General features: G+C 45.3%; 1 protein-coding gene across 1 annotated transcript in view; it reads left to right on the top strand.

Moving 5' to 3' along the window:
- Window positions 1-6325, top strand: part of SYN1 (synapsin I) — a 581514-nt gene extending 575189 nt beyond the window's left edge. Inside the window, exon 13 of the mRNA XM_078664776.1 lies at window positions 5280-6325. Coding sequence (XP_078520902.1) covers window positions 5280-5415 — 136 coding nt within the window. The 3' untranslated portion in view covers window positions 5416-6325. The remainder of the gene's footprint in view (window positions 1-5279) is intronic.
- The last annotated feature ends 19750 nt before the right edge of the window (window positions 6326-26075 follow it).

Here is a 26075-nt window from a genome sequence, read left to right as displayed (position 1 = left end):
TGAGCACTCTGCACCCAGACCCAGTCAGCATACCAATTTAGTAGCTGTTAACTAGCTTTCCCTAGGTTTATCGAACATTTTTATCTCTATGGGCTTGACGAAGTACGGTTGCCGAGGCATTAAAATAGGCTTATATTTACGCAAGTGGACTTTTTTAAGGGAAGGATGTTGACGAGAATCAGCTGTAATTCCCTCCTAATGACCAGTGTGTTCCATCCCTATGCAAGTACTACCTGTAGTAGGAACATTTTGTAGTGAAAACCTGTTCTAGATTCACATGCTGTGCATCATTCCACCATCCAGTGGTTGGGCCCAGAAAATCATCCTGTTAATATGAATTCTGTTGTCTAAGGGACATCGACATTGGTCAGAGTCATTATGATTCGGGTTCGAAACCCACAATGGTCCACAACATATCTGTTGTCTTTAGAGTCTATTGTCCATGATGGGGGGTTATAAGCAAATTCATTGGTAAGATAGAAAAGCATGGCAAGACACTGAGGACCGGTGTTTCAGCAGGCTACCGGCTTGAAAACAAATCAAGATTACAGCACCATTGGCGAAACTGGCACTTTTGTACTGACACTTAGGACTTTAGGTTTGCAGTACAGATCATATAGAGTGGCTGGGATTCCTAAATTATTTTTCTGTGCTTTCTTTCAGTATTTGCAAGGTTGATTATGGAAAGAAAGCCTTTTAAGTTCTACACCCAGTGTCACTGTCAAGGTCTGAGGATAAGCTCATACACATATTATGAGATCTGTGTCTCCTCTGGGACAATCATGACACTTAAGGGCATATTTACATGCCCCTATCGCCACAGGAGCATCACTTTTAGTGACGTTCCTGTGGCAATAGGGGCTTAGCCTTATTTACAAGGTAGTGTTACGCCACTTAACGTGGCTTATCGCAGCCTTGGAAATAAGGCCCGCTTTCACGCTATACTTAGCGTGAAAGGTGCTAGTAATGGGTGTTGTGGTGGGCGTTTCACTTCTACACCCATTGATTTTGATGCTGCCCCATATATACAAGGGCAGAGTCAATATAGGGCTGTGCCGACATTAAGACCAGGGAAAACGGGTCTTAAACAGGCGCAACAAGGAGAAATGTTGAATTTCTACTCAATTTTGCTGTTTCCATGTGTCCTGAGATGTGCAGCACACGTAGAAACACCAAAAGCACCATAGTGCAAGGGTGTCTGCATTAAGGGGAAGAGTGTTTATGTGCAGGAAGGGGTCCATTCCTGCACATAAACCATCAATAAAAGAAAATTACGTTTTGCAACTTCTATGTGTGCTGCATTAGAAAGCAAACAGAATTTTCAAAACACCATTTAAATGTGCCAAAAAGATATATCTCCCCAGGCAAAATGTCTTTATTTATCTTTGTTACTACTCCATTCTATGTGTGCTGCATTGTGCAACGCACATAGAATTTGCTTTTCAGGATTGTTTTAGTGCAGGAAGGTACATCTTCCTGCACTAAACACAAACACAAACACAAAACAAGCCTGTCTGCAACACAGGCACCCTTGGACCATGGAGCATGTGTGCCTGCGTTAGCGCTAGGAAGCAGCAAGGTGACTTCTTGCGCTGCTCCACATTCACATAAATATGCCCTTAAGTCACTCCATTTGTCAGCCGGGCAACTGAAGCATTTCAAGATATTTATATCCTACAAAATGTATGACCGTCATAAGAGTAGGCTCACGGGCCAACAACATGCACGGCCCAAATGGATGCATTTTCGGCCTGGCAGACCCCGACTGGCCGTAGCAGGCACCAGGCAATCCCCCCTGGGGGGCCGATTTTGTTACAGGGCTGGTTTTGCAGCATAGCTGCCGAGCACTTTGCCAGGGCTGGTTTTGGTTCCCAGTCCGGCCCTGCGGCCTGGGTGTCAAGCAGAACAGCGACCACCTCTTCCACCATCAGTTTCAAGCATAGTTTGATACTAACAGCATTTTTTGAAAAGTTAGTTACATTGCACACCCATTACGGTATACTTTCACTATAACTTTAGATCTTTGCTAGATTGCTATTTCGCATACTGGTCTTGTTAGAATTTGAAAGGGCATAGGACCGTATTACTATGGCACACTCAGTGGCATAGGAAGGGGGGGCAGCCCGCCCCGTGCGTCATCACTGAGGTCGGTGACACAATGACAAAAATATGTTTTAAACACATATATTTGCCAGTTTGTCAAGCCGGGGCTGACAAGTGTCATCACTGAGGGGGGAAGGCTAAATGGCAAAATTATGTGTTTTAAACTAATATTTTTGCCATTTTGTCAAGCCAGGGGTGACAAGAAATTTACCGCACAGGGTACCACCTGACCTTGCCACGCCACTAGGCACACTGGGCCCGATTCACAGAACTAACTTAAGACAAAATCCTAAACTTACTACCATTTTCGTATTCACAGAAGGCACTTTCTCATTTTGGTATTCACAGAAGACACTTACGCATTTCGGTATTCACAGAAGTTAGGGCTCCTAACTTTAGGACTCCTAAATGCCTTCTGTGAATACCGAAAGTCTTAAAACTAGGATTTTTCTCAATTTAGTAGTAGTAAAGTTAGGACTCCTAACTTTAAGACTCCTTAACTGAGAAAAATCCTAATTTTAAGACTTTCGGAATTCACAGAAGACATTTAGGAGTCCTAAAGTTAGGAGCCCTAACTTTACTACTACTAAACTGAGAAAAATCCTAATTTTAAGACTTTAGGTATTCACAGAAGGCATTTAGGAGTCCTAAAGTTAGGACCCCTAACTTTACTACTACTAAATTAAGTAAAATCCTAGTTTTAAGACTTTCGGTATTCACAGAAGGCATTTAGGAGTCCTAAAGTTAGCAGTCCTAACTTTACTACTACTAAATTAAGAAAAATCCTAATTTTAAGACTTTTGGTATTCACAGAAGGCATTTAGGAGTCCTAAAGTTAGGACTCCTAACTTCTGTGAATACCGAAATGAGTAAGTGCCTTCTGTGAATACCGAAATGAGTAAGTGCCTTCTGTGAATTCCAAAATGGTAGTAAGTTTAGGATTTTGTCTTAAGTTAGTTCTGTGAATCGGGCCCACTGTCCTTGTTTGTGCCGTGGTGCACCTTCAACTGAGCACGCCGGGTGCAAAGATTGACATAGCCCTATTATTGATAATATAAACATGTGTTGCCCCTAGGGCAGCACTGTCCTGGGGACTGCCTTTCACAGTGTAGGTGCACCCGGCCTGCACTTTCGAGGGAGAAAGAGACCTCCCTTCAGGCAGGTGCAGTTAGGGACTGCACCTCCCTACAAGGGGGATGCCTAGTGTGGTCCATGAGAAACTGTTCCTTATTCAACCCCTTTGTGGCACACAGCCAGTGCATCTCCTGATGACCTCTTTGCCTCTGTCTCCACCCCCATAATAAAGCACGGGCTAGAGGGAAAGTGTTTCCCTCATTTGCATGGGGCCACACCACTATGTAAATGAGGAAACCCCGCTTTAGGATAGCACTCGAGCTACATGTACGCCAGCAATAAGTGTATAACAGAAGGGGCCGCACAAGTGTGTGCAGGGCCTTCTGAAATACCAAAGTATCCGAGTGTGCATGGGCCAGACAGTCAGGAAAAATAGAATCTGACGTTGACAGGTATGTTTTAACATTGTGGGCTGCAGATTATAACCATCATGAGTCCCAGTGACTCTGCCTATTGGTTATCCCCCCCCCCCAAAAAAAAAATACCCAAATTACAAATTGGATTTCCCAGCCCACCCTGTAGAGGAGGGAATGTTGAACAGCATGTGAACCTAGAACAGCAACATACCTCCCAAACTATTGTTTTAGGTAAGTAACATTTCCTTGCCAAGATAAATGTTGCCCCTCCCCCATTCCTGGTGTACCCCCCAATATATGTGATTCTTGTTTAAAGGAAGTAATTACTACCCAATAAGGCAATTTTTGCTATTGAAGCATGAATTTGACTGCATGAGTTATTCCGCTTATAAGAGCAGGTCCCTAACAAGTCCAGCATTATGTACCCACACAGCCGTCCTATGGAAGTAATCCTCATACAAGAATAGTGCCCTCGTAAGGAAGCCGCCACAGTCCTTTATAGGTAATTTGTGTAATATAACAGTCCCTACTTGGGATAGCCCATCAGCCTCCCACAATATCTCTCCTTATGGTTGTAAGACTACCTTAACAAGGAAGGACATCTTTCACAACACTGATATGTCCATTGTATGGAAGTTTTTAGTATAATAAGAACTGGCCAAGACAAGGACATCTCTACAATCCCAGAGTTCCCATTATCCGATATTTGTCCATCCCGTGAGACCTAGGGGCATATTACCAACGATTAGCGATATTTATCGCTAACGAGGCTTAGCAACTAATTTTTTAACGCTAAGCATCGCCGGAAATTATCGCAGAGATAACTTGCTATTAGCAAGGTTTATCTCAGAAGTGATAAAAATCCTCGCGCTAACTGCCAAATGAGAGATTATCGCTGGAAAACCAACGATAATCTCTCGAAGTTTGGCGTTAGCTTGATGATAGGGGCTCACAAACTTAGCCATGATAGCCACCTTCCATAGGATATCATGGCTAAGTCAAGAAAATACCAGGTGTAAAAAAAGCAGCGCTAACCGCGGTTAGCGCTACTTTTTTTATCACTAACAGGGTTAGCGAAATCCTTGATGATAGGAGAAATGTCGCTTAACAACATTTCTCCTATTATTTTCTCTGGAACGCCCCCTTTGCATCTCATTAGAGATGCAAGGGGAAGCGTAGAGAAAAAGGGTGCTAACATGCGAATTTGCGTGTTAGCACCCTGTTGCTGATAGGGAGATAATTTTATCTCCGCTTTCTTGGCTTTTAAAGCCAAAAAAGCGGAGATAAATCCCTTGATAATATGCCCCCTAAGCCCCTTACAAGTAATGTCCAATAATAAGCTATTCTCCAGATAACGCCATCATGTGTATCCCGAAGGGCAGTGACTACGCTCTCATCCGGAGCAGAGATGTTTGAACATGAGTAATTCTTAGCAGGACGAGAGAGGACGCCGGGCAGGATGGTTGAGTAGACCAGTTCCTGCTCGCTATCATATCATTCCCCAGATGCTCAGCAGGATACCATGTTGCACTGCCTCTGTCTTCATTTCTACCTTTGCATGACTTTAATACTATGTTTCTCTCCACCTCCTTTCTCCCCACTCCACCCCTTCTCCTCTCCACCTCCTTCTCAATCTTCTCTCTCCCTTCTTTCCCAATCTCACCTCACCCATATTGCTTCCTTCAGCAAATCCCAGTCTCTCACCAATACCTTCAACATTCCAGACACTTCGGCTCCCCGAGCAAGTCTTAGCCAGGACGAGGTGAAGGCCGAGACCATCCGCAACCTGAGGAAGTCCTTCGCCAGCCTGTTCTCCGACTGAAGGGACTTTGGAGATCTAACGTCCCTTGGACCATACCCTGGTCCCATTTACACTTCTCCTTCTTCCCTTTCCTCCTTCTTCACTCTGTCCAGCAAGAGGATTCGATGTTCAACAAGCTCCCAATCACCCGCCTGCACCGACCCTTCTCCTCATGTACCTTTGCCCAGTGAAGAGTGACTCCGATTTGTCCATGTGAGATTGTGTATTATCTTTGAGCGATAGCCGCATGCCTAAGTGTTTTTCTTTCAAGTAATGCTACCTAGCTGTCTGTTTAGACGACCCAGATCACCCTCACCATTTCTGAAAATTCAACAAAAGAAGAAAGAGAGCGAGCTCATAAAACAGAGAGATGGAAAAATAGAGACAATGTACTCAACCTAAACGGTTACCTGGGCAAGCCATGATCTTCGATATATAAACTACTGTTAATGTGTAAAATGCTGCTTAATGGCTTTACGTGATATGGCTCCTCTGTGACCCCTTCCTGTGTGAGGAACATGCTTTTGTGTACGCATCCTACACCTGTAGAGTTGCTGTTTGTTTAGTTGTGAAGTATGTGTCAAGCAAATTCAAATGGGTAGAACCTCAGATTGTTAAGGATATCCTGGCAATTTGACCTGAAAATGTTGCACAGCAAAATTATTTGATTGGGTTTAAATTCAAGTTGTAGAGAGGAATGACGTGCAAAATGTACCATCTGTGGAGATAGTCCTGCTATTTAGGCCCTTTTATATCTGAAGACGAACCCCTGAGCATTTGGGATTTTAAGAGACAGCTCTGATGGCTGAGGAATGAATCTTTCAAATTTGAGATACAGCGGTACTGCCCAATGCATTCATTGTGAACGTTCACAATTATCACAGAGGAGCCAATGAAACTGATGTTTTTAGTTGATAAGTGTCAAGAGATGGTTCTGATATGTGGGTTCTGAGCTGTGGACACTTGAAGTGGTACCTGTAGCGAGACGTCTGTTTTTGGAGGAGTAACATGTGAAAGTTGGCATAGTGGGTCTTTTGTTCAAGTCATGAGGTGTAAAGGTCTGAACAGAATTATCTGCTTTGTAAGTTGTAAGCAAGTACTTTCTGTTGCAACATTGCTGCAGTCTAGTACATGAGCAGGGCAAAACTGTAGCGGCAGCTCTACTACGAAGATATTAGTTTGTAAGACCAAGAGCGATACTCATGGTGCCTTAGGTATTCTATATGCTATTATGTGATCCCAAGAGAACCACCTACGAGTCCTAGGGAGGAATATTTGCACTCCAGAGAGGCAGCTCTTCTTTCGGGCACGAGTCCATAAAGTTTGGAGAAATATCTCATTCCAAACGAAGAAGCATATCTGCTGCCTGAGAATAGGGGGCATTCGATGTCTGAGGAAGTGTCCCATCCTCCTTTGACCTGGAGTAGTTCTGCTGCCTTAGGCACGAGCTCTTCCAAACTGGAGCGATATCTCCAATGACTGCAGCAAAAGCGATCTTGAGTGGTGCAATCCTGTATAATCCTTAATGGTAGATCCCTTTATGAAAACTTGAAGCTGTAGGTGATCCATTTCAGAGCACAATGTCACCTCATCTTCCAGTCCCAGAGAAGGTCATTATGATGCATATCTGTAGCCTCTCAACACAGAGGCTTCCAGCTGTATTGAGCTTGAGTAGAGGACATTTACCTGAATTATTTCAGGGTAATTCTATTTAAATGATGCTCCTAATTGCAATACTGCTTCTATAATGATGACCTGCGATAAGAATATAAATTCCTTATATCCACTAAAAGGCCCTGAAAAAGACCAATGCCTGCGTGCCTCAAGGGGGCGAAACGTGTTGTCTATGACTCTCTTGTGCAAGAAAAGAAATATAAAAGAATTGAAACAGCAAACCTACAGTTTACTTGTTATTGCTCCACAGTGACTTATACCTTGAAATGTTTCATGATTATTCACCCTAAAAAGGCAGGATGCCATGACGAAGATAACATCCAATTAGTGAAAGCATCCCCAACATTGTAAAGACTCCTCTACAGTTCCACCGTCAAAGCAATCTGATCTGTGGTTTCAGGGTTTAGACTGTTCATTGCTGAGGTCATGTGCTCATTGACTAACACTCTGTCTCATACAACAGGTGCCATGGAATCTCAACTTTTCCTGAGAAACCAATTGGATGGTGTTATTGCACCACACAATTATCACATTACAACTAATCACCAGCTGTAAAGCAGTACAATCAAATTACGTTTTTTTTACTCTCCTGTCAATGAAAATTGAATTCAATATCTGCACGTGAAATAGCGGTCTTCATCCGTAAGTCAGGCAGAAACGCTTTACTCCTTAAAGAGTTCTTTCACCCTGAAAAAACAAGATAACTGCACAATGTCTCCATTGTATGTGCAAGTGGACAGGAAAGTGGATATTCCTCATGGCATAGCAAATCTGCTCCCTGGCTGAAATGGAAAAATCATATTTCAACAAAAAAATCTCAAGGGATGTTACTTTTTCAGGATCTTTGCCATTGAAATTCTTTGGAACACTTATGAAAATGTCCAAGGAGGGATTGAGACAGCCATGATACACAGGCAAAACCAGGAGCCCAACTCCATAGTCAACCAGATGCATGGTGCATGTGTGAGTGCCTCATACTCTTTCTCTCTCTATAGGGACACTACCTTGGCTTCTCTTTTTTGTCAGTAGCATAGTAGACAACATTTTCCATGCCCTACACTTTACACTGCCTGTATAAGTCAACGGCGTGGCGCTGGGCATGCCAAGAACCTATCGCCGGAATGCCCCTGCCTGCAGGTGTGTGCGAGTGTGCGAGTGAGTGAGTGAGTGAGTGTGTGTGCTGTCGCTGTCAATAATGAATGTGAAAACACAACCAGAGGTGAGAGGTTAAGCTCTCCCTAAAATATATGCACAAAGGACACATTACATAGTCTATTTTTAAGACCCACTGGCTCATGAAAATCTTCCCCACTTCATAGATCCCTGTCAAACTTTCCTTCCTCAACCTCTTGTAGCCCTTGTTGCCCAGATAGATGTCACCAGTATGTGGTAGTGCCAGTGTCGTGGCGTCCGGGCATGCTGTGTTTTTTCCTAACAAATTAATCTGTGTTGAATTTTTTTTTGTGATTTGTTCAAAGACAAATGTAAAAAAAAAATGCAAGATTGTGGTGGTCAGGTGTATGTATTTAAAAAAAAATACAAATGAACATTAATATTGAAATAAGTGAACAAATAATGATTATAAGATATATAAATATATATAACATATCGTTCTCGTTTTTCTCCACAAACGGAGGAAAGGGAGTATATGCATCTTTTGTGGCAGTCTGTGTGTGCGCGTGTGTATGGAACTGTACAGTACATGGAGTGGAACAAAACATAGTGTACTCAATAAACCATTGAGCAAGGAATACTGCCTTGTGTCCTGTTTCTTTCTGCTGTATTTTTTCAAAGTGCATTGACCGAGAGAAGGATGGGATTGTGGTTGGGCCAATCCATATTAGGATATGGGTCTTCTAAGCCAATGGAATGATCAGATAGTAATTACAATATATTCTCGAGAAGTCATTCTATTGTGCAAGAGATATAACTTTACACAACCACCCATGATAAAAATGTGTTTGAATGAAATTACAATATTGTTTCAACTCCAAAGAAAGGTGTTAAACTATTTCAAACCATGAATTTGTTGTATCCTACAAGGTGTACAAATATATTTCCGAAAACAGTGACAGACCTGCTAATGACTGAATCTTCGAAGCCCTGTAAACACAATGGGCCCGATCACAGAACTAACTTAAGACAAAATCCTAAACTTACCACCATTTTGGTATTCACAGAAGGCTCTTACTCATTTTGGTATTCACAGAAGGCACTTACTCATTTCGGTATTCACAGAAGTTAGGAGTCCTAACTTTAGGACTCTTAAATGCCTTCTGTGAATACCGAAAGTCTTCAAGTTAGGATATTTTTCAGTTTAGGAGTCCTAAAGTTAGGAGACCCAACTTTAGGACTCCTAAACTGAGAAAAATCCTAACCTTAAGACTTTCGGTATTCACAGAAGGCATTTAGGAGTGCTAAAGTTAGGACTCCTAACTTCTGTGAATACCAACATGAGTAAGTGCCTTCTGTGAATACCAAAATTGTAGTAAGTTTAGGATTTTGTCTTAAGTTAGTTCTGTGAATCGGGCCCCACAACGTTTATGCATTTTTGTGGGGGATTAGAAGCTAATTAACGGACATTCTCGCAGTTAATACAATTTTCTAGTCCAAAAACAGTTTATAAATTTAGATGCATATATATCATTGTTGTAGCGACACCCTTGCCATGCAAGGCCAATGCAACAACAAAGTCAAATTTATCAAGCCGCACAAGGTCACCTTGAGTGGCTCTGAGTGGCTTTATAAATCTAGAGTAACACAATGCAAATCACAGCCTTACGTTACTCTGCCCCAGGCAGGTATTCCATGGATGGAGCATGGGTGTCCGCACGCATCCACCCAAACAATTTGGTGCATACTAAGAGTTACCATGAGTGGAAGACCTAGGAATGCGTTAAAATGCTACTCCTTCCCAGGTGAGGTGTAACGAGGAGTAATGCCACAAAGGGTTTGTTTAGATGCAGGAAGGGGCCGCTTCCTGCACAAAAACAATCCTGCTTACGACGCAGGCACCCTTGCACCACGGTGCAAGGCTGCCAAGAGTGTGCAGTGCAAGGAAAGGACAGGAATGTGCCATATGATGTTAAATACATTACATTCCTGCCCTTTTACTCAGCTCAGTGCAGCAAGGTGGCTGTTTGAAAATTTGATCAATGTGTCCCTAAATTTGTTACTGTCAAGAACAATGGAGTACCTCCAACATACAAGTTTTTTATTACTTTGGGCCCGATTTATTTTATTACTTTGGGCCCGCAAATGCGACAGAATACCCTCTGCGGCCAACTAAAATACCGCCCGCCTCTTTAGCCAGCTGGATCTTCAGTATGTCGTTGGCGGTGACTATTCCATCTCTATTGCAGGCATACACCTGCAACAGTCTGAAAGAATAAGTGCCCTCGGAGGTTTTATCATTTGTTCGCTTGCCGTATTTAGAGAGACCGAACAAATAGCACGTTTTCACGGTCACCAAGAGGCACTGAAAAACAGCAAAATGACTCCCACACAATGTTAGAAAACTGCCATGGTGGGAGAGACGTGTTTTTTTTATTTTTAAAAACAAAATTATGCTTTGAGATTTTGTTTTAAAAAATATTTTTAAAAATTGAAATTTTGAAGTGGGCCTCCATCATGTTGAATTTTTAATACATTTACAGAGACTACCTTGATGATTCATGAAGAATTAAAATTGTATGATGAAAGGCAGGGGATTTAAATTTTAATATTCAGAGAGCAGGTGTATAGTATTGATTCTAATCCCTCCCTCACCTCTTGTATACAATTCTGTTCACCAAATTACACCAACGTACGTGTGCATAAAATACACTTTAGAGTAGTCTGAAATTGTGGCTCTGGAGGGCAGTGACAAATGTATGTAACCAAAGACAATCCCAGGCTGAGCTTTTAATAATGATGGGTAAGACTGAGCACCACTAGGTCAGATGCTGCAGTCCTGTGCTTAGGGGGCACCAGCATTACCAGATGAAAGAAGCCATTAGAGTGTAGGTGCTCAAGGGCCTTCCCAGTGATGCTGGACTGGGGTGCTGCACACAACAGTGTTTGCAGCACGGCATCTGTGTGACGAAAGAGGTAAGTATTGAGTTCAAAAGGTGCAGAGCACCACGTGGCAATCACATGGGAATGCGAGATACCGGATGTGAGTTATCAATAGAGGCGAGTCTGCACAGAGGAGAAACACCGGGGTAGGTCTCTGACCATAACCCTGAGGAGCATTCAGGAAACCATTTCTACTAAGACCCTCGTCTTGTGTTTCACTTCCAGTCGCAGCATGCAGAGGGGGAGGGTACAGGCACTGTTCGCTGTGCAATGAAGATCCATTGTTTCTGCAGGGTTTGTTGACAGTACCATCGGTAACTTTTCTAAGATGTACAGGATTCTGTCACACTTTGAACACTGCAAAAAAAGCAAAGTGGAAGGCAGCTTTTAGAGTTGGGCCAAATCCGGAGCAGCGGTCAAAGAGCCAGATCATATATCACTGGCAGGGGTCAACTAGACACATCCAATATCACCGGCAGCGGTAAACTATCCAGATCCAATATCACCTGCAGCGGTCAACGAGCCAGATCCAACATCACTGGCAGGGGTCAACGAGCCAGATCCAATATCACTGGCAGGGGTCAACTAGACACATCCAATATCACCGGCAGCGGTAAACTATCCAGATCCAATATCACCTGCAGCGGTCAACGAGCCAGATCCAATATCACTGGCAGGGGTCAACGAGCCAGATCCAATATCACCTGCAGCCATCAACTAGACACATTCAATATCACCGCCAGCGGTCAACTATCCAGATCCAATATCACAGCGGCCTTCAACTAGCCAGATACAGGATCACCGGCAGCGGTCAACTAGCCAGAACCAATATCACCGGCAGCGGTCAACTAGTCAGATCCAATTTCACTGGCAGCCGTTAACTCGCCAGATCCAATATCACTGGCAGCAGTCAACTAATCAGATCCAATATCACCGGCAGCGGTCAACTAGCCAGATCCAATATCACCGGCAGCGGTCAACTAGTCAGATCCAATATCACCAGCAGCGGTCAAATAACCAGATCCAACTTCACGGCAATATATATTCAAGGTGACTCTCTGTGCTTGCACAGGTGCCCTCTCTTTGGGTCATCACATATAATTTATGTTGTACGTTTGGTGTCTTTATTCGTAGCAGTGACAGTGTGGCGCAAGAGTGCGCTGCCACAAATTCACACAAGGTGATTCAGAATGGCTCAACTGTTGATATGGTATTTCACGTCCAGCACTAAACTATGTTTGCACTGAAAGAGTGTACACTTTGGAGCACAAATAGCACTTGGTTCTTCTTTTCAATGCTTTGCCTCAAGGGAGCATTCCATGGGTGGTACTTGGATATCCTGGGAAGCCACTCATGGTTTTTGCCTCCACACTCTCTCCACTAAAATTGTTAAACTGGCCTTTCATCAAAAACTAAAACATAATTAAGGTAGGCACAAGTTTTGGAAACATTTTTATTTTTCCCTACATTCACACATTGCATGGATGCTGCACTGTACAGCATAAATTCAATGTGTGAACCTTTTAAAAACATGTCTAGGTATCAGATTTTGTCCTGGAAGGAGGCCACTGCAGTACAAAACCTATGCCAGACAACATGCACACACCTTTGCTCAATGATGCAAAGCTTTGTATGCGGCAGCCTTGAAGAGGATCAGTGGGGTGCAACAGAGCAGCAGCCCACCATATCAAGTAAATATGCCTCTGCGCTGATCTCTCTCACTAGTACAATCAGCACAACAGCTTTGGTTGCTGATCTGCATTGTATTTTTTCATAGGGGATGGCACATAAACATCTCAACACTCAGCCGGCTGGTCAGTACAGCACTTGGGCTGTACTGGGGCCTCATTATGTAAAGGGCGCACTTTCCCTGTTTGCGCCTGTTGCACCTTAGCCCCAAGCGCAAACAGGCAAAGTTAGCCCTATACATGGAATGCCAGGACGGCCGCAAACTCACATTCCTATGAAAAACGAAGCAGCTACTTTGAAGCCGCTCCATGTTTTCCCAGTGCAGGCGGCAAACCGCCAGGACTTTTAAAGGGGATTAGCGATCCCCTTGCAGGAGGGTCTGGGGATGTCTGTGGGGGGGTCAATGGGTTGGCCTTTCATCCCCCCTCCAGAGGGCTGCCATCAGGGGGTACATTGACAATAGGCCACCTTTTAGATGGCGCACTCTCAGTGCGCCTCCTGAGAGCTTCTTTGCCTCTGCGCCCGCGTCTGTGATACGGGGCGTCCGCAGAGGCAAAGGGATTCCCTCATTTGCATGGGGCACGCTCCCATGCAAATAAGGTCATGCACCCTGAAGATCGCACTGGCGCTTTATAGGCGCCAGTACTATTGGTATTGCAGCAAGGGCCGCACAAGCGTCTGCAGCCCCTTCTGTAATACCAAAGTGCCCCGGGGGCATGCAAAGCAATATGTAATACGGACCCTGGTGTCTGACCAGTGTCAGTGAGCAAGACCTCCCGCATACTGAGGTATTTCATGTATCACTTTTGAGCAATGTGTAATGGCACCTGCTTAAGTACATTGAATAGAGGACCTTCTGTGAAATTGTTCCATCTATTCTGCAATTATTACCCCTTGAAATAGTGAAAGATGCACAGTTCACCATCTTTTGTCTCACATTCACTGTCTTTATTTGCAATGATGTAGTGGCGTGGTCTGAAATTCGAATAAACAGAGTTAAAACTAAAATTAGCCTTGGCATTTTACTGTGCCACACAAATGATATTTGACCCCTTTGACTTCTCGACCAACACCAGAGTCAGCTTTGTGAACGTCATCGACTTTGGAACTGGTGCCAGAGGCCCCGAGCGAACAGTTTGCCAGTTTTGACATTGGAACAGGCACCTGGGGTTGGAGAACCGCTTGTCACAAGGCCGATAGGAACCGCTCTCCCGTGACAAGCTGTACAGAAGGGCGCGTTGAGGGCCTGAAAAAACCTAGGGCCAAATGTACCAAAAAGTCAGTTTGCGATTTCCTAATTGCAAATTTTTGCGATTCATAATTAGGAAATCACAAACACCCGTGTACAAATGTCTGAGAAATATTTAGCAATTCCCAGTGGGTCACAAATAGACCTACCTCATTCATATTCATGAAGGAGTTCTCTCTTTGCGACCCATTCGGAATAGCCTGCACTCACAGGGATGGTGGCCTGCTGGGGACAGCAGACCACCATGTCAGTGATTGCTTTTTAAATAAATCAATTTTGTTTTCTAATGATGCCCATGTTCCTTAAAGGAAATGGGGATGCATTTAAAAAACAGAAATGAAAAGCTACCTTTTTAAGTTTTAAGATTTGGCAGTGGTCTGTGGGACCACTACCTGCTCTTAAAAATGTTGGCGCCCACATTCCCGTTTACGAATGGGTTACCACCAACTTGAAGTTGGTGGTAACTGCAAATATTTTGCAACCGCATTCCCGGTCACAAAACATTCCTACATACTAGTGCGACTCTCTATTAGGATGGAACGCCCATAACATGCTCCGTCCTAATAGCGACTCGCAAACCCTGTTTTCCGAGTCGGTAATAAGTTACAGACTTGCAAAATAGGGTTAGTACATGCAAAAAAAGCCAACGGCCCATCGTGGTAAAATGCTTCGTACATCTGGCCCTAGTTTTATGAACCGGAATGCCTCGGCCTGTGCAGGGTCAGCAGGAGAGACACACTCCGGTCTCATCTTTGTAGGTGCAGGTAGGGCGCCAGTAATTGAAGAGCTCGGCACTGGAGATTAGCACCGAGGCTCAAACATTCACAAGAATGGTATAGCTTCCTCGAGGAAGAAGACAACTGATCTGACCTTTGGCACTTTTTATGAAGATCCCTCAAGGGAACCTTCCCTGGAAGGTACTTGCTTGAGAGTCTACCTGTGGGCCATTGACATGAAATAACTAGGCCGATCGCTCCCTCATATCGTTCTGGTGCATGGAGATGTAAGAGCTGTAGGCTGGGCAAGTCCCAACATTAGAACTCACAGACAGTCAGCATGAGTCCCCGAAAGAAACATCTTCTTGAGGCACTTTCCACAAGGCTTAAAGCCTCAGGCCCTTTCAGGAGGATAGAGTGGCTGTTGAAAGCTGAGGAAGTGAGAGCGATCCGGACCACACCGATGAGGTGCAGAAAAACAGGAATTGATGCCAGTGCGCTAGTTGGTGCCTAATATACTCAGGTGAAGTCACCTCCAGAGGCAGTGTCAGCTAGAGCTGCGTGATCCCACCTAGCAGGGTTGAAGAGTCATATCTGGACTACTCTGAAGCCAGTAAGGCGTATTCAAAAGGTGAGTAATCTGTGGAAAGCTGTTTTATCAGAAGTGGGCAATGTACTACCATCTGAGCCACTAAAATATCCAATAAACAATGTCCAGTAATGCACCCACACAGGGCAATTGATTGTTTGCACCTCACCACATCGCTGCACCTGAGCGCATCCCCTACCAGCTGCCCAATCAGATATTCACGTTTGACTAGATTTGTAGCCCCCAATTGAACTCTTGCGTCCATCTTGAATGTAAATGAAGGCCACACCATTCGTGATCACGGTTACACTTTCTATAATAATTTTCCTATTACACACTGTTTACATCACTGGAGTATCTGGTATTTGTCTCATGATCACATATGCAAAGCTGGCCTGATCATTGCTGCTCACCCATTCACCACCTTGGCCAATGTCTCCCTATTTTGACCCCCGCCCACCCCTCATACTGAGGTACGCTGGAGTGAGTCATGCCATATACATATTGATGGAAGATCCAGGAAAGAAGTGCTGCTGATGGCCTTTACCTCTTTTGAGTCACACGTTTCACTGCTGCAGGTTTTGCAGTCTGCTGCCTTCCTCCTGATATGTATGGTCTTTGGGACATGTCATGCAAGACCCTCTTACTTCCCCTTTCCTCCACAATTCTCCTTCTGTACAAGACCTGACTTTATACCCGACTGATCTGAGTGACTCCCAGTGGTGATTATTTGCCTCTCAGGTAGCTATGTACTGCAAGAAATATTATATGACCTTTACTACATTTGTTACTCAGTATGTATGAACAAATACAACAAAAAAGGTACTTTAAAAATAAACAGTATCCTCCGAGAAGCTGGTTTTCTTCATAAGAGTATCTTCACAATCATAGTTCTGATCACTGTAAAAAATGAGACCAGGTGATGATCGGAGACAATTTACCAATCATTTTTTTAAATAGAAGTTTATTTTTTTCGTGACACTTGTACTTTTTAATATACATATATATAAAGTTACTCCATTTCCTATAGACCTCTTCAACATTCAACCGATATCTATTTTTTTTTCCAATGTTAGAATTGGGGGTAAAACAAAAAAAAATCCTTTTGACTTTTTAAAAGGCAAGTTTTCGTCCTCTTTTTACAAACCTTTCAGATCAAATTTGAATGTAGTGCTATAGAGAAACATCCCCATGTGTCTATTCTTTTACATGAACTGCTGAGTTTACCTTTAAAATATATTTGACTGTAAACATTTGATGCTTTAAAAGCAGGTGCCCTGGGAGTCTCCTCAGTGTCATCTTAAATATCTTCTAGTTGCAACGGTGAGTAGGAAGCAGCAGGCCATTTAGCTAGAACCCTGGTGTATATGTGAGCATGTAATCAACTATTGCTGGTGGAAGCAGTATGATCTAGTCAGGAGGGATCCAAGCTGTAGCTGAAGTGACAACACTGAATAAACATCCCTATTAAATGCTTGGATTATTCTCCTTTACTTTGTCCTCAACAGCACGCCACACCAACACCCTATGTGTGCAGCAAGCGCCTCCCATGAAGTCGACAAAAAATGACCTATTGTTATTGGGATCTTTCGTAGACTTCTGCATATTTCACATTCGATTGCTCCCAGTCATCAGGCTGGGAGGAGCCTGTGCATAAAGTAGGATTTAATACAGGAGTCCATTTAACTCATTAATGCCTCGAAGTGCAACCTACTTCTGGATGGTGATGGAGTTCGACGCCCAAAAGCCTTCTTAGATTCAAGAGCCGGGATATTGCTTCAGTCTGACCAATAGACGAGGACCAACTGTGCCACAATCTATGAAGATCTCAACGATGGAGAATGCGAGCACTAGTATTTATTACATTCACAAACTCTGACCAGATTAAGCAGCAAACAAAACAGAGTAGAACAGAATGGAGCGGTTCTGCTCGAAAAAGGTTCTTCAGAGGAGCTTGACCCACTTGTGATTCAGCTGGTGAAGGAATATCTGTGCACGGGCCCACTAGCACGTAATGCCGCTGAGGCTCCTCTCCTCACCGTGTGAATGGACAGTCATTGCGATAATGGTCTGTATGACTGACTACGTTTTTGAGTAAAGCTAAAATAATTTATAACATTAATCAAATGGCACCTATTTCACTAATTTGCCCACTATGACCACCAATAACAAAATCAATTTTCCATGATAAAAAAATGATGTGTTTTTGCATTAATTCGAATGGGTGCAGCATCAGATTTCTTATAGTAATTTTAATGCCTTACAGGAGTGCTACAAGTCTGCTTTAGTCAGAGGTAAAATGTAATGGTAAAATCTAGCTTCCTATTATGATCAGAGATTGAGGTGTGCTTTTAACTTGAAGATAAGCTGGGTTGAAATTTGGACAATTTGTGAGCACATTCTCAAGCAGAGCCAAGAAATACCTTTGCACAGATGACGGACCTGTGACTTGATCTAGCTAACTAGCCTTGGAGCCCAAAATATTGGAGTAAAAGCATACCAAAAAATTACTAACCATATAAGCAAAACACTCCTCTTTGGGAATAAATGCTGTTGTCTGTACTAATTTGGGAAGACTGGGCATTTTCAGTGTCCTCTTTGGCAAACGCACACCTGGCCTCATTTACTGTTTCAGTGTTTATTTTAAGGGCTTCCAAAATGAGCTGAATTTCCTGATTTGGACACAAACGGGAGTTTGCACCAAATCATAATTACAAGATGCGTAGGAATTCACTAACCCCCTCCCACCCCTCTGTTTTTCTCTGCTTGATTTTTGCCAGGAAAAAACGGAAGAACTAAAATCGGGAAATCGCACAACATTCTCAGATCTGCACCTCGGAGCAGAAGCAAACCAGTGAAAATACTAACTCTTCCCCTATTTGGAGGCGTAGAACTCAGAATGATGCAGTCCTAACGACCTGACAAATATTGCCCCCTAGTGAGGCAGGATCACTTTGCTGCTGGTGTGAATGCCTTTACTTGATTTCTGTGTCAGGTCGCACCCTATGCCAAGGAGATGGTCTGTTGGCACATAGTCTTTGCATCTGGTGTGAAAGACTAGAGGTCTATCTGGAAAGAGTCAATGGCCGAGGTTCTGGCTCCCCGATAGTACACACTTGGTTAGAATCAGTGCAAGTGACTTCCCTCAACCAGATTCATTAATGAACTGAAAACGTTCAATGCTAGAAATTAATATTGCATGTAAACTATGCATTGAAGCCAACAGTAAACCGTACCGTCTCCATGGTACGGTCCATCTCGCCTCCGTAAAGGAACATTGCAGAATGTATCAGAGCCAGGTACTGTAAAGATACAGTGCAGTATGCACTAATCCAGTAACAGTGCAGTATGCATCTAAGCCAGTTACGGTAAAGGAACAGTGCAGTATACATTAAAGCTAGTCACCGTAAAGATACAATGCAGTATGACTCTAAGCCAGTTACTGTAAAAGAACAGTGCTGTATGCATCTAAGCCAGTTACCATAAAGATACAATGCAGTATGCATCTAAGACAGTTACCGTAAAGATACAATGCAGTATGCATCTAAGCCAGTTACCATAAAGATACAATGCAGTATGCATCTAAGTCAGTTAATGTAAAAGAACAGTGCTGTATGCATCTAAGCGAGTTACAGTAAAGGAACAATACAGTGTGCACCTAAGCCAGTTACAGTAAAGGAACAATACAGTATGCATTTAAGTCAGTTACTGTAAAGGGACAATAGAGTATGCCTCTAAGCCAATTACCAGAAAGGAACAATACAGTATGCATCTAAGCCAATTATCAGAAAGGAACAATACAGTGTGCATCTAAGCCAGTTACCGTAAAGGGACAATAGAGTATGCCTCTAAGCCAATTACCGTAAAGGAACAAAGCAGTATGCATCTAAGCCAGTTACCGCAAAGGAACACTACAGTGTGCATCTAAGCCAGTTACAGTAAAGGAACAATACAGTATGCATCTAATCCAGTTACCGTAAAGGAACAAAGCAGTATGCATCTAAGCCAGTTACCGTAAAGGAACAAAGCAGTATGCATCTAAGCCAGGTATTGTAAAGGGACATTACAGTGTGCATCTAAGCCAGTTACATTAAAGAAACAATACAGTATGCATCTAAGTCAGTTACTGTAAAGGGACAATAGAGTATGCATCTAAGCCAATTACCAGAAAGGAACAATACATTATGCAGCTAAGCTAGTTACCGTAAAGGAACAAAGCAGTATGCATCTAAGCCAGTTACCGTAAAGGAACAAAGCAGTATGCATCTAAGGTAGGTATTGTAAAGGAACAATCCAGTGTGCATCTAAGCCAGTTACATTAAAGGAACAATACAGTGTGTATCTAAGCCAGTTACCATAAAGATACAATGCAGTATGCATCTAAGCCAGTTACTGTAAAAGAACAGTGCTGTATGCATCTAAGCGAGTTACCGTAAAGGAACAATACAGTGTGCATCTAAGCCAGTTACCGTAAAGGAACAATACAGTGTGCATCTAAGCCAGTTACAGTAAAGGACAAACACAGTATGCATCTAAGTCAGTTACTGTAAAGGGACAATAGAGTATGCATCTAAGCCAATTACCAGAAAGGAACAATACAGTATGCATCTAAGCCAGTTACCGTAAAGGAACAAAGCAGTATGCATCTAAGCCAGTTACCGTAAAGGAACAAAGCAGTATGCATCTAAGCCAGGTATTGTAAAGGAACAATCCAGTGTGAATCTAAGCCAGTTACATTAAAGGAACAATACAGTGTGTATCTAAGCCAGATACTGTAAAAGAACAGTGCTGTATGCATCTAAGCGAGTTACCGTAAAGGAATAATACAGTGTGCATCTAAGCCAGTTACAGTAAAGGACAAATACAGTATGCATCTAAGCCAATTACCAGAAAGGAACAGTGCAGTATACATTAAAGCTAGTCACCGTAAAGATACAATGCAGTATGACTCTAAGCCAGTTACTGTAAAAGAACAGTGCAGTATGCATCTAAGCCAGTTACCATAAAGATACAATGCAGTATGCATCTAAGCAAGTTACCGTAAAGGAACAAAGCAGTATGCATCTAAGCCAGTTACCGTAAAAGGAACAAAGCAGTATGCATCTAAGCCAGGTATTGTAAAGGAACAATACAGTGTGCATCTAAGCCAGTTACATTAAAGCAACAATACAGTATGCATCTAAGTCAGTTACTGTAAAGGGACAATACAGTATGCATCTAAGCCAATTACCAGAAAGGAACAATTCAGTGTGCATCTAAGCCAGTTAAAGTAAAGGAACAATACAGTATGCATCTAAGCCAATTACCAGAAAGGAACAATACAGTGTGCATCTAAGCCAGTTACCGTAAAGGAACAAAGCAGTATGCATCTAAGCCAGTTACTGTAAAGGAACAAAGCAGTATGTGTGTAAGCCAGGTATTGTAAAGGAACAATACAGTGTGCATCTAAGCCAGTTACATTAAAGGAACAATACAGTATGCATCTAAGTCAGTTACTGGAAAGGGACAATAGAGTATGCATATAAGTCAATTACCAGAAAGGAACAATACAGTGTGCATCTAAGCCAGGTACAGTAAAGGAACAATACAGTATGTATCTAAGCCAATTACCAGAAAGGAACAATACAGTGTGCATCTAAGCCAGTTACCGTAAAGGAATAAAGCAGTATGCATCTAAGGCAGTTACCGTAAAGTAACAATACAGTGTGTATCTAAGCCAGTTACAGTAAAGGAACAATACAGTATGCATCTAAGTCAGTTACTGTAAAGGGACAATAGGGTATGCATCTAAGCCAATTACCAGAAAGAAACAATACAGTATGCATCTAAGCCAGTTACCGTAAAGGAACAAAGCAGTATGCATCTAAGCCAGTTACCGTAAAGGAACAAAGCAGTATGCATCTAAGCCAGGTAATGTAAAGGAAGGAGTAGTTTCTGTCCTGTAATTTCAGTTCTGTAGTAGGGGTATCTCTGTTATAGTTATAATCTAGTGAATAGTCCCGCCCATGTGCATGGACCCCGGAGCAATCAAAAATAATCTCTTACAGTGTCGAAAAATGCAGAACTGCACAGACACTTAAGAGAGAATTTAAAGACAGATAATGCAGCCTAAAAAAGGCTACACTGTCCAGTACTTCAACTAGAAATTCCACCACAAAATCCACAAAACAGCAAAGCCTGTACAGATTTCCCTTGCTTTACAGCAAAATCCCTCAGGAATGATAGAGAGAAGAACCTGGACAGACAAGCCCCATAGGCTGCCATTATGTGGCTCAGAACAGGATACTGTGCCTTTAAGAGAACTTTCCAGAACTTCACAGTATCCCAGAATGCCCTGCAGGTCCTAGTTACTTTCAGTTCTTTTTGAAGGCGTAACACGCCAGACCTGTAGCATTCCGAACCTGAATATCTCTCTCCACCGGGGAGGCGGGCGGGCGCTTATGACTATAACAGAGATACCCCTACTACAGAACTGGAGTTACAGGACAGAAACTACTCCTTCTGTAGTAGGGGATCTCTGTGTATAGTCATAATCTAGTGAATAGAATGGCAAGCCCATCCCCACACCAAGCGGCGGTGGAGAAAAAAGAAATTACGCCACTATTGTGCGAACAGATTCCGCAGCGAAGCCTGCCCAACCTGAGCGTCAGCCCTGGCATCAGCGTCCAGGCAGTAATGCTTAGCAAAGGTATGGACCGACTTCCAAGTGGCCGCCTTGCAGATCTCTGCAATGGGAACATTACGAAGCAACGCTGTCGTGGCAGCTTTGCCCCTGGTGGAATGAGCCTTAGGTTTGCCCCCTAAGGTCTTGTTAGCTTTCTGGTAACACAATTGTATGCAGGAAACAATCCACCTCGAGATGGACTGTTTAGAGGTAGCAAGACCCGTCCTGACTGATCCATAATTGATAAACAATTGGTCTGACCTACGAATATCCTTGGTTTTATCCAGATAAAATTTCAGCACCCTCCTAACGTCCAGGGAATGTAAAGACCTTTCCGCTGGAGATGAAGGATTCTGAAAAAACGTAGGCAAAGTTATAGTCTGGTAGACATGAAAATCAGAAATAACCTTGGGAAGAAATTTAGGGTGAGTACGCATAACAACCTTAGCAGCATGAAATACAGTATAAGGTTCCTGGCAACACAACGCCTGAATTTCACTCACCCTGCGGGCCGATGTAATGGCCACGAGGAACGCCGCCTTCCAGGACAGGTGCTGCAACGAAGCCTTATGAATAGGTTCAAAAGGTTCCTTCATCAATCTCGACAGCACCACGTTCAATTCCCAGGAAGGCGAAGGAAGCCTGACAGGAGGGAAAACTTTCTTCAAGCCTTCCAAAAAGTCTTTGATCACAGGGATCTGGAAGAAGGAAGTCTGTGAAGGGCATTTCCTGTAGGCAGTCAAAGCAGCCAGATGAACCTTAATGGAATGGACATTAAGGCCAGACTGCGCCAGATGAAGTAGATACGGAAGGATGACATCCTCCTTGCATGTCGTCGGGTCATAGTTCTTGGACTTGCACCAGATGCAAAATCTCTTCCACTTGTAAGCATAGGAAGTTCTAGTGGAAGGTCGCTTAGCCTCCTTCAGTATGTCCATGCAATCCTCTGGGAGATTCAGATGGCCATATTGCACTATTTCACTGTTTTCTACATTGTTTTCTCCTCCGTGTTGCCCTCCTTCCTTGTTGTCCGCCTACCGCCTTCCTCGACGCCCCCCGCCCTCCCTTCCCGCCACCGCCGCTTAGCCACGCCCCTTTTTGCCTTCTGTAACCCTCCCCGCTCCCGCCTCCCAGCTGCTCCGCCCACCCGCGCACTTGGCCTTAAATGGCGACCGTGCGACGCAGGTGAGTGTGACCCACTTGTGGGACACCCCCGCGCCGCACGGCCACCAGCTGCTGCGTGTGCCCCCAGCCGCCTCTGCCTCAGCGCCGCCTCGTTGCCGGCTCCCGCCGCTGCGAGTGGTTTTTTGTGCTATTTTGACAGTGATTTGTGCTTGTATTTTGTAACTTGTTTTTCCTTGTTTTTTCCCCGCTTTTTCGTGCATTTGTGCCTGTTTTCTACATTGTTTTCTCCTCCGTGTTGCCCTCCTTCCTTGTTGTCCGCCTACCGCCTTCCTCGACGCCCCCCGCCCTCCCTTCCCGCCACCGCCGCTTAGCCACGCCCCTTTTTGCCTTCTGTAACCCTCCCCGCTCCCGCCTCCCAGCTGCTCCGCCCACCCGCGCACTTCGCCTTAAATGGCGACCGTGCGAACGCGCAGCGGTCACGCGCAGCGGGCGCGCCGATTGTGCGCCGAAGGCGCGCCAAAGGTAAGCCCGTCTGCGCCCGTCCGCGACCGGATCGCGACCAGCGCCAGGACCCCTGGCCCCCACCGACGGAAGCCGACCCGACGAACCTACAGCGCCGCCGACCTCACCGCACTCAACACCGGCCACATCCCAGGATGTCACCGAGCCGCCCCGAAGCACACCCACGGACCCTTCAGCTGCCTCGCCTGCAAGTTCACCTGCATCCGGACCTTCCCTGCACCCGACAAGCCGAACTCCAGCAGCACCCACCTCAAGTGTATCCTGCTCAACACCCGCTCCGTCCACAGACACGCCGTAGAACTCTGGAACCTGCTCGACACCACCGCCCCCGACGTTGCCTTCATCACCGAGACCTGGATGAACGCCTCCTCAGCCCCAGACATCGCCATCGCCATCCCAGAGGGCTACAAGATCACCCGGAGGGACCGCGACAACCAGACCGGAGGAGGCATCGCCATCATCCACAGAGACACCATCCGCATCACGACCAACACCGACGACACCCTCACCACCGCTGAACACCTGCACTTCCAGATCCACACCAACCCGAAGACCACCCTCAGAGGCACCCTGATCTACCGACCCCCGGGACCGCGCACACGATTCAGCGAGGACATCGCCGACTTCGTCAGCCCGCACGCTCTCCCCTCCGCCGACTACATCCTCCTGGGGGACCTCAACTTCCACCTGGAGAACAACAACGACCGCAACACCACCACCCTGCTCGACAACCTCGACAACCTCGGACTCAAGCAACTGGTGACCACCCCCACCCACCTCGCCGGACACACACTCGACGCCGTCTTCTCATCCAGCAAAGACGTCACCTTCAGCCACGCAACAGGACTCCACTGGACGGACCACAGCTGCGTCCACTTCACCTTCAGAAGAACGACGATCCACCACCTCCAGCAACAGGTTGCTCGAAGAAGCTGGAACAAGATCACAGCCGACCAGCTCACCGCCTCCCTGAGCCAGCACCCTCCCGCCAACTCAGCGAACCCCAGCCAGGCCGCCGACAACCTCACGAAGTGGATCAGCAACTGCGCGGACGAACTCGCCCCCCTAAGGACCCCGCCCAGCAGATCCTGCAGCAGAAAAACACCATGGTTCACCGACGAACTCAAGTGCTCCAAGAAGAACTGTCGAGCCCTCGAGAAAGCCTGGAGAAGGGAACCAACGACGGACAACATGACCACCCTCAAGCTCGCCACCCGGAAACACCACCAACTGATCCGCGCCACCAAGAAAAATGCATACAAGGACCGGCTGGACAACAACGCACACAACTGCAAGGAACTCTTCAACATCGTGAAAGAGCTCTCCAACCCCAACGCCGGAAACAACGACATCACACCGTCGCAAGACCTCTGCAACTCCCTCGCGTCCTACTTCCACAACAAGATCACGGACATACACAACAGCTTCAACAACCAACCAACGCAAGCCACAACCGCAACGACGCCACCACCCACCACCCTCCGCACCTGGACCCCGATCAGCACCGAAGACACCATCCGCACCATGAACTCCATCCACTCCGGATCTCCGACTGACCCCTGCCCTCACCACGTCTTCAACAAGGCCGACGCTGTCCTCGCACCCCACCTGCGGGACATCATCAACACCTCCTTCGACTCCGCCACCTTCCCTGAGAGCTGGAAGCACGCCGAACTCAGCGCTCTCCTCAAGAAGCCCACAGCAGACCCCACCGACCTCAAGAACTACCGTCCCATCTCGCTCCTCCCGTTCCCGGCCAAAGTCATCGAGAAGACCGTCAACAAACAGCTGGCCGCCTTCCTCGAGACGAATGGATCCCTCGACCCCTCACAGTCCGGCTTCCGAGCGAACCACAGCACCGAGACCGCCCTCATCGCCGCCACCGACGACCTTCGAACTCTGATGGACAACGGAGAAACAGCGGCCCTCATCCTCCTGGACCTCTCCGCGGCTTTCGACACTGTCTGCCACCGCACCCTAGTACAGCGCCTCAGCAACATCGGAATCCAGGAGAAGGCACTGGAATGGATCACCTCCTTCCTCGACGGAAGAACACAAAGAGTCCGCCTACCACCGTACAAGTCAGAGGCCACCAAAGTCATCTGCGGCGTACCCCAAGGATCCTCGCTGAGCCCAACCCTCTTCAACGTCTACATGAGCCCCCTCGCGGCCATCGCACGCCAACACAACCTGAACATCATCTCCTACGCCGACGACACCCAGCTGATCCTCTCCCTGACCAACGACCCCGCCACCGCCAGAGCCAACCTGCACGAAGGGATGAGAGACGTAGCCGAATGGATGACGACCAGCCGCCTGAAACTGAACTCAGACAAGACGGAGGTCCTCATCCTGGGCTCCACGCCCTCCGCCTGGGACGACTCCTGGTGGCCCCCC

This window comes from Lissotriton helveticus, chromosome 10, assembly GCF_964261635.1.
Source record: "Lissotriton helveticus chromosome 10, aLisHel1.1, whole genome shotgun sequence".
Classification (NCBI taxonomy): Eukaryota; Metazoa; Chordata; class Amphibia; order Caudata; family Salamandridae; genus Lissotriton; species Lissotriton helveticus.
The sequence above is the reverse complement of the archived record's forward strand: the minus strand, read 5'-3'. Positions and strand labels throughout refer to the sequence as shown.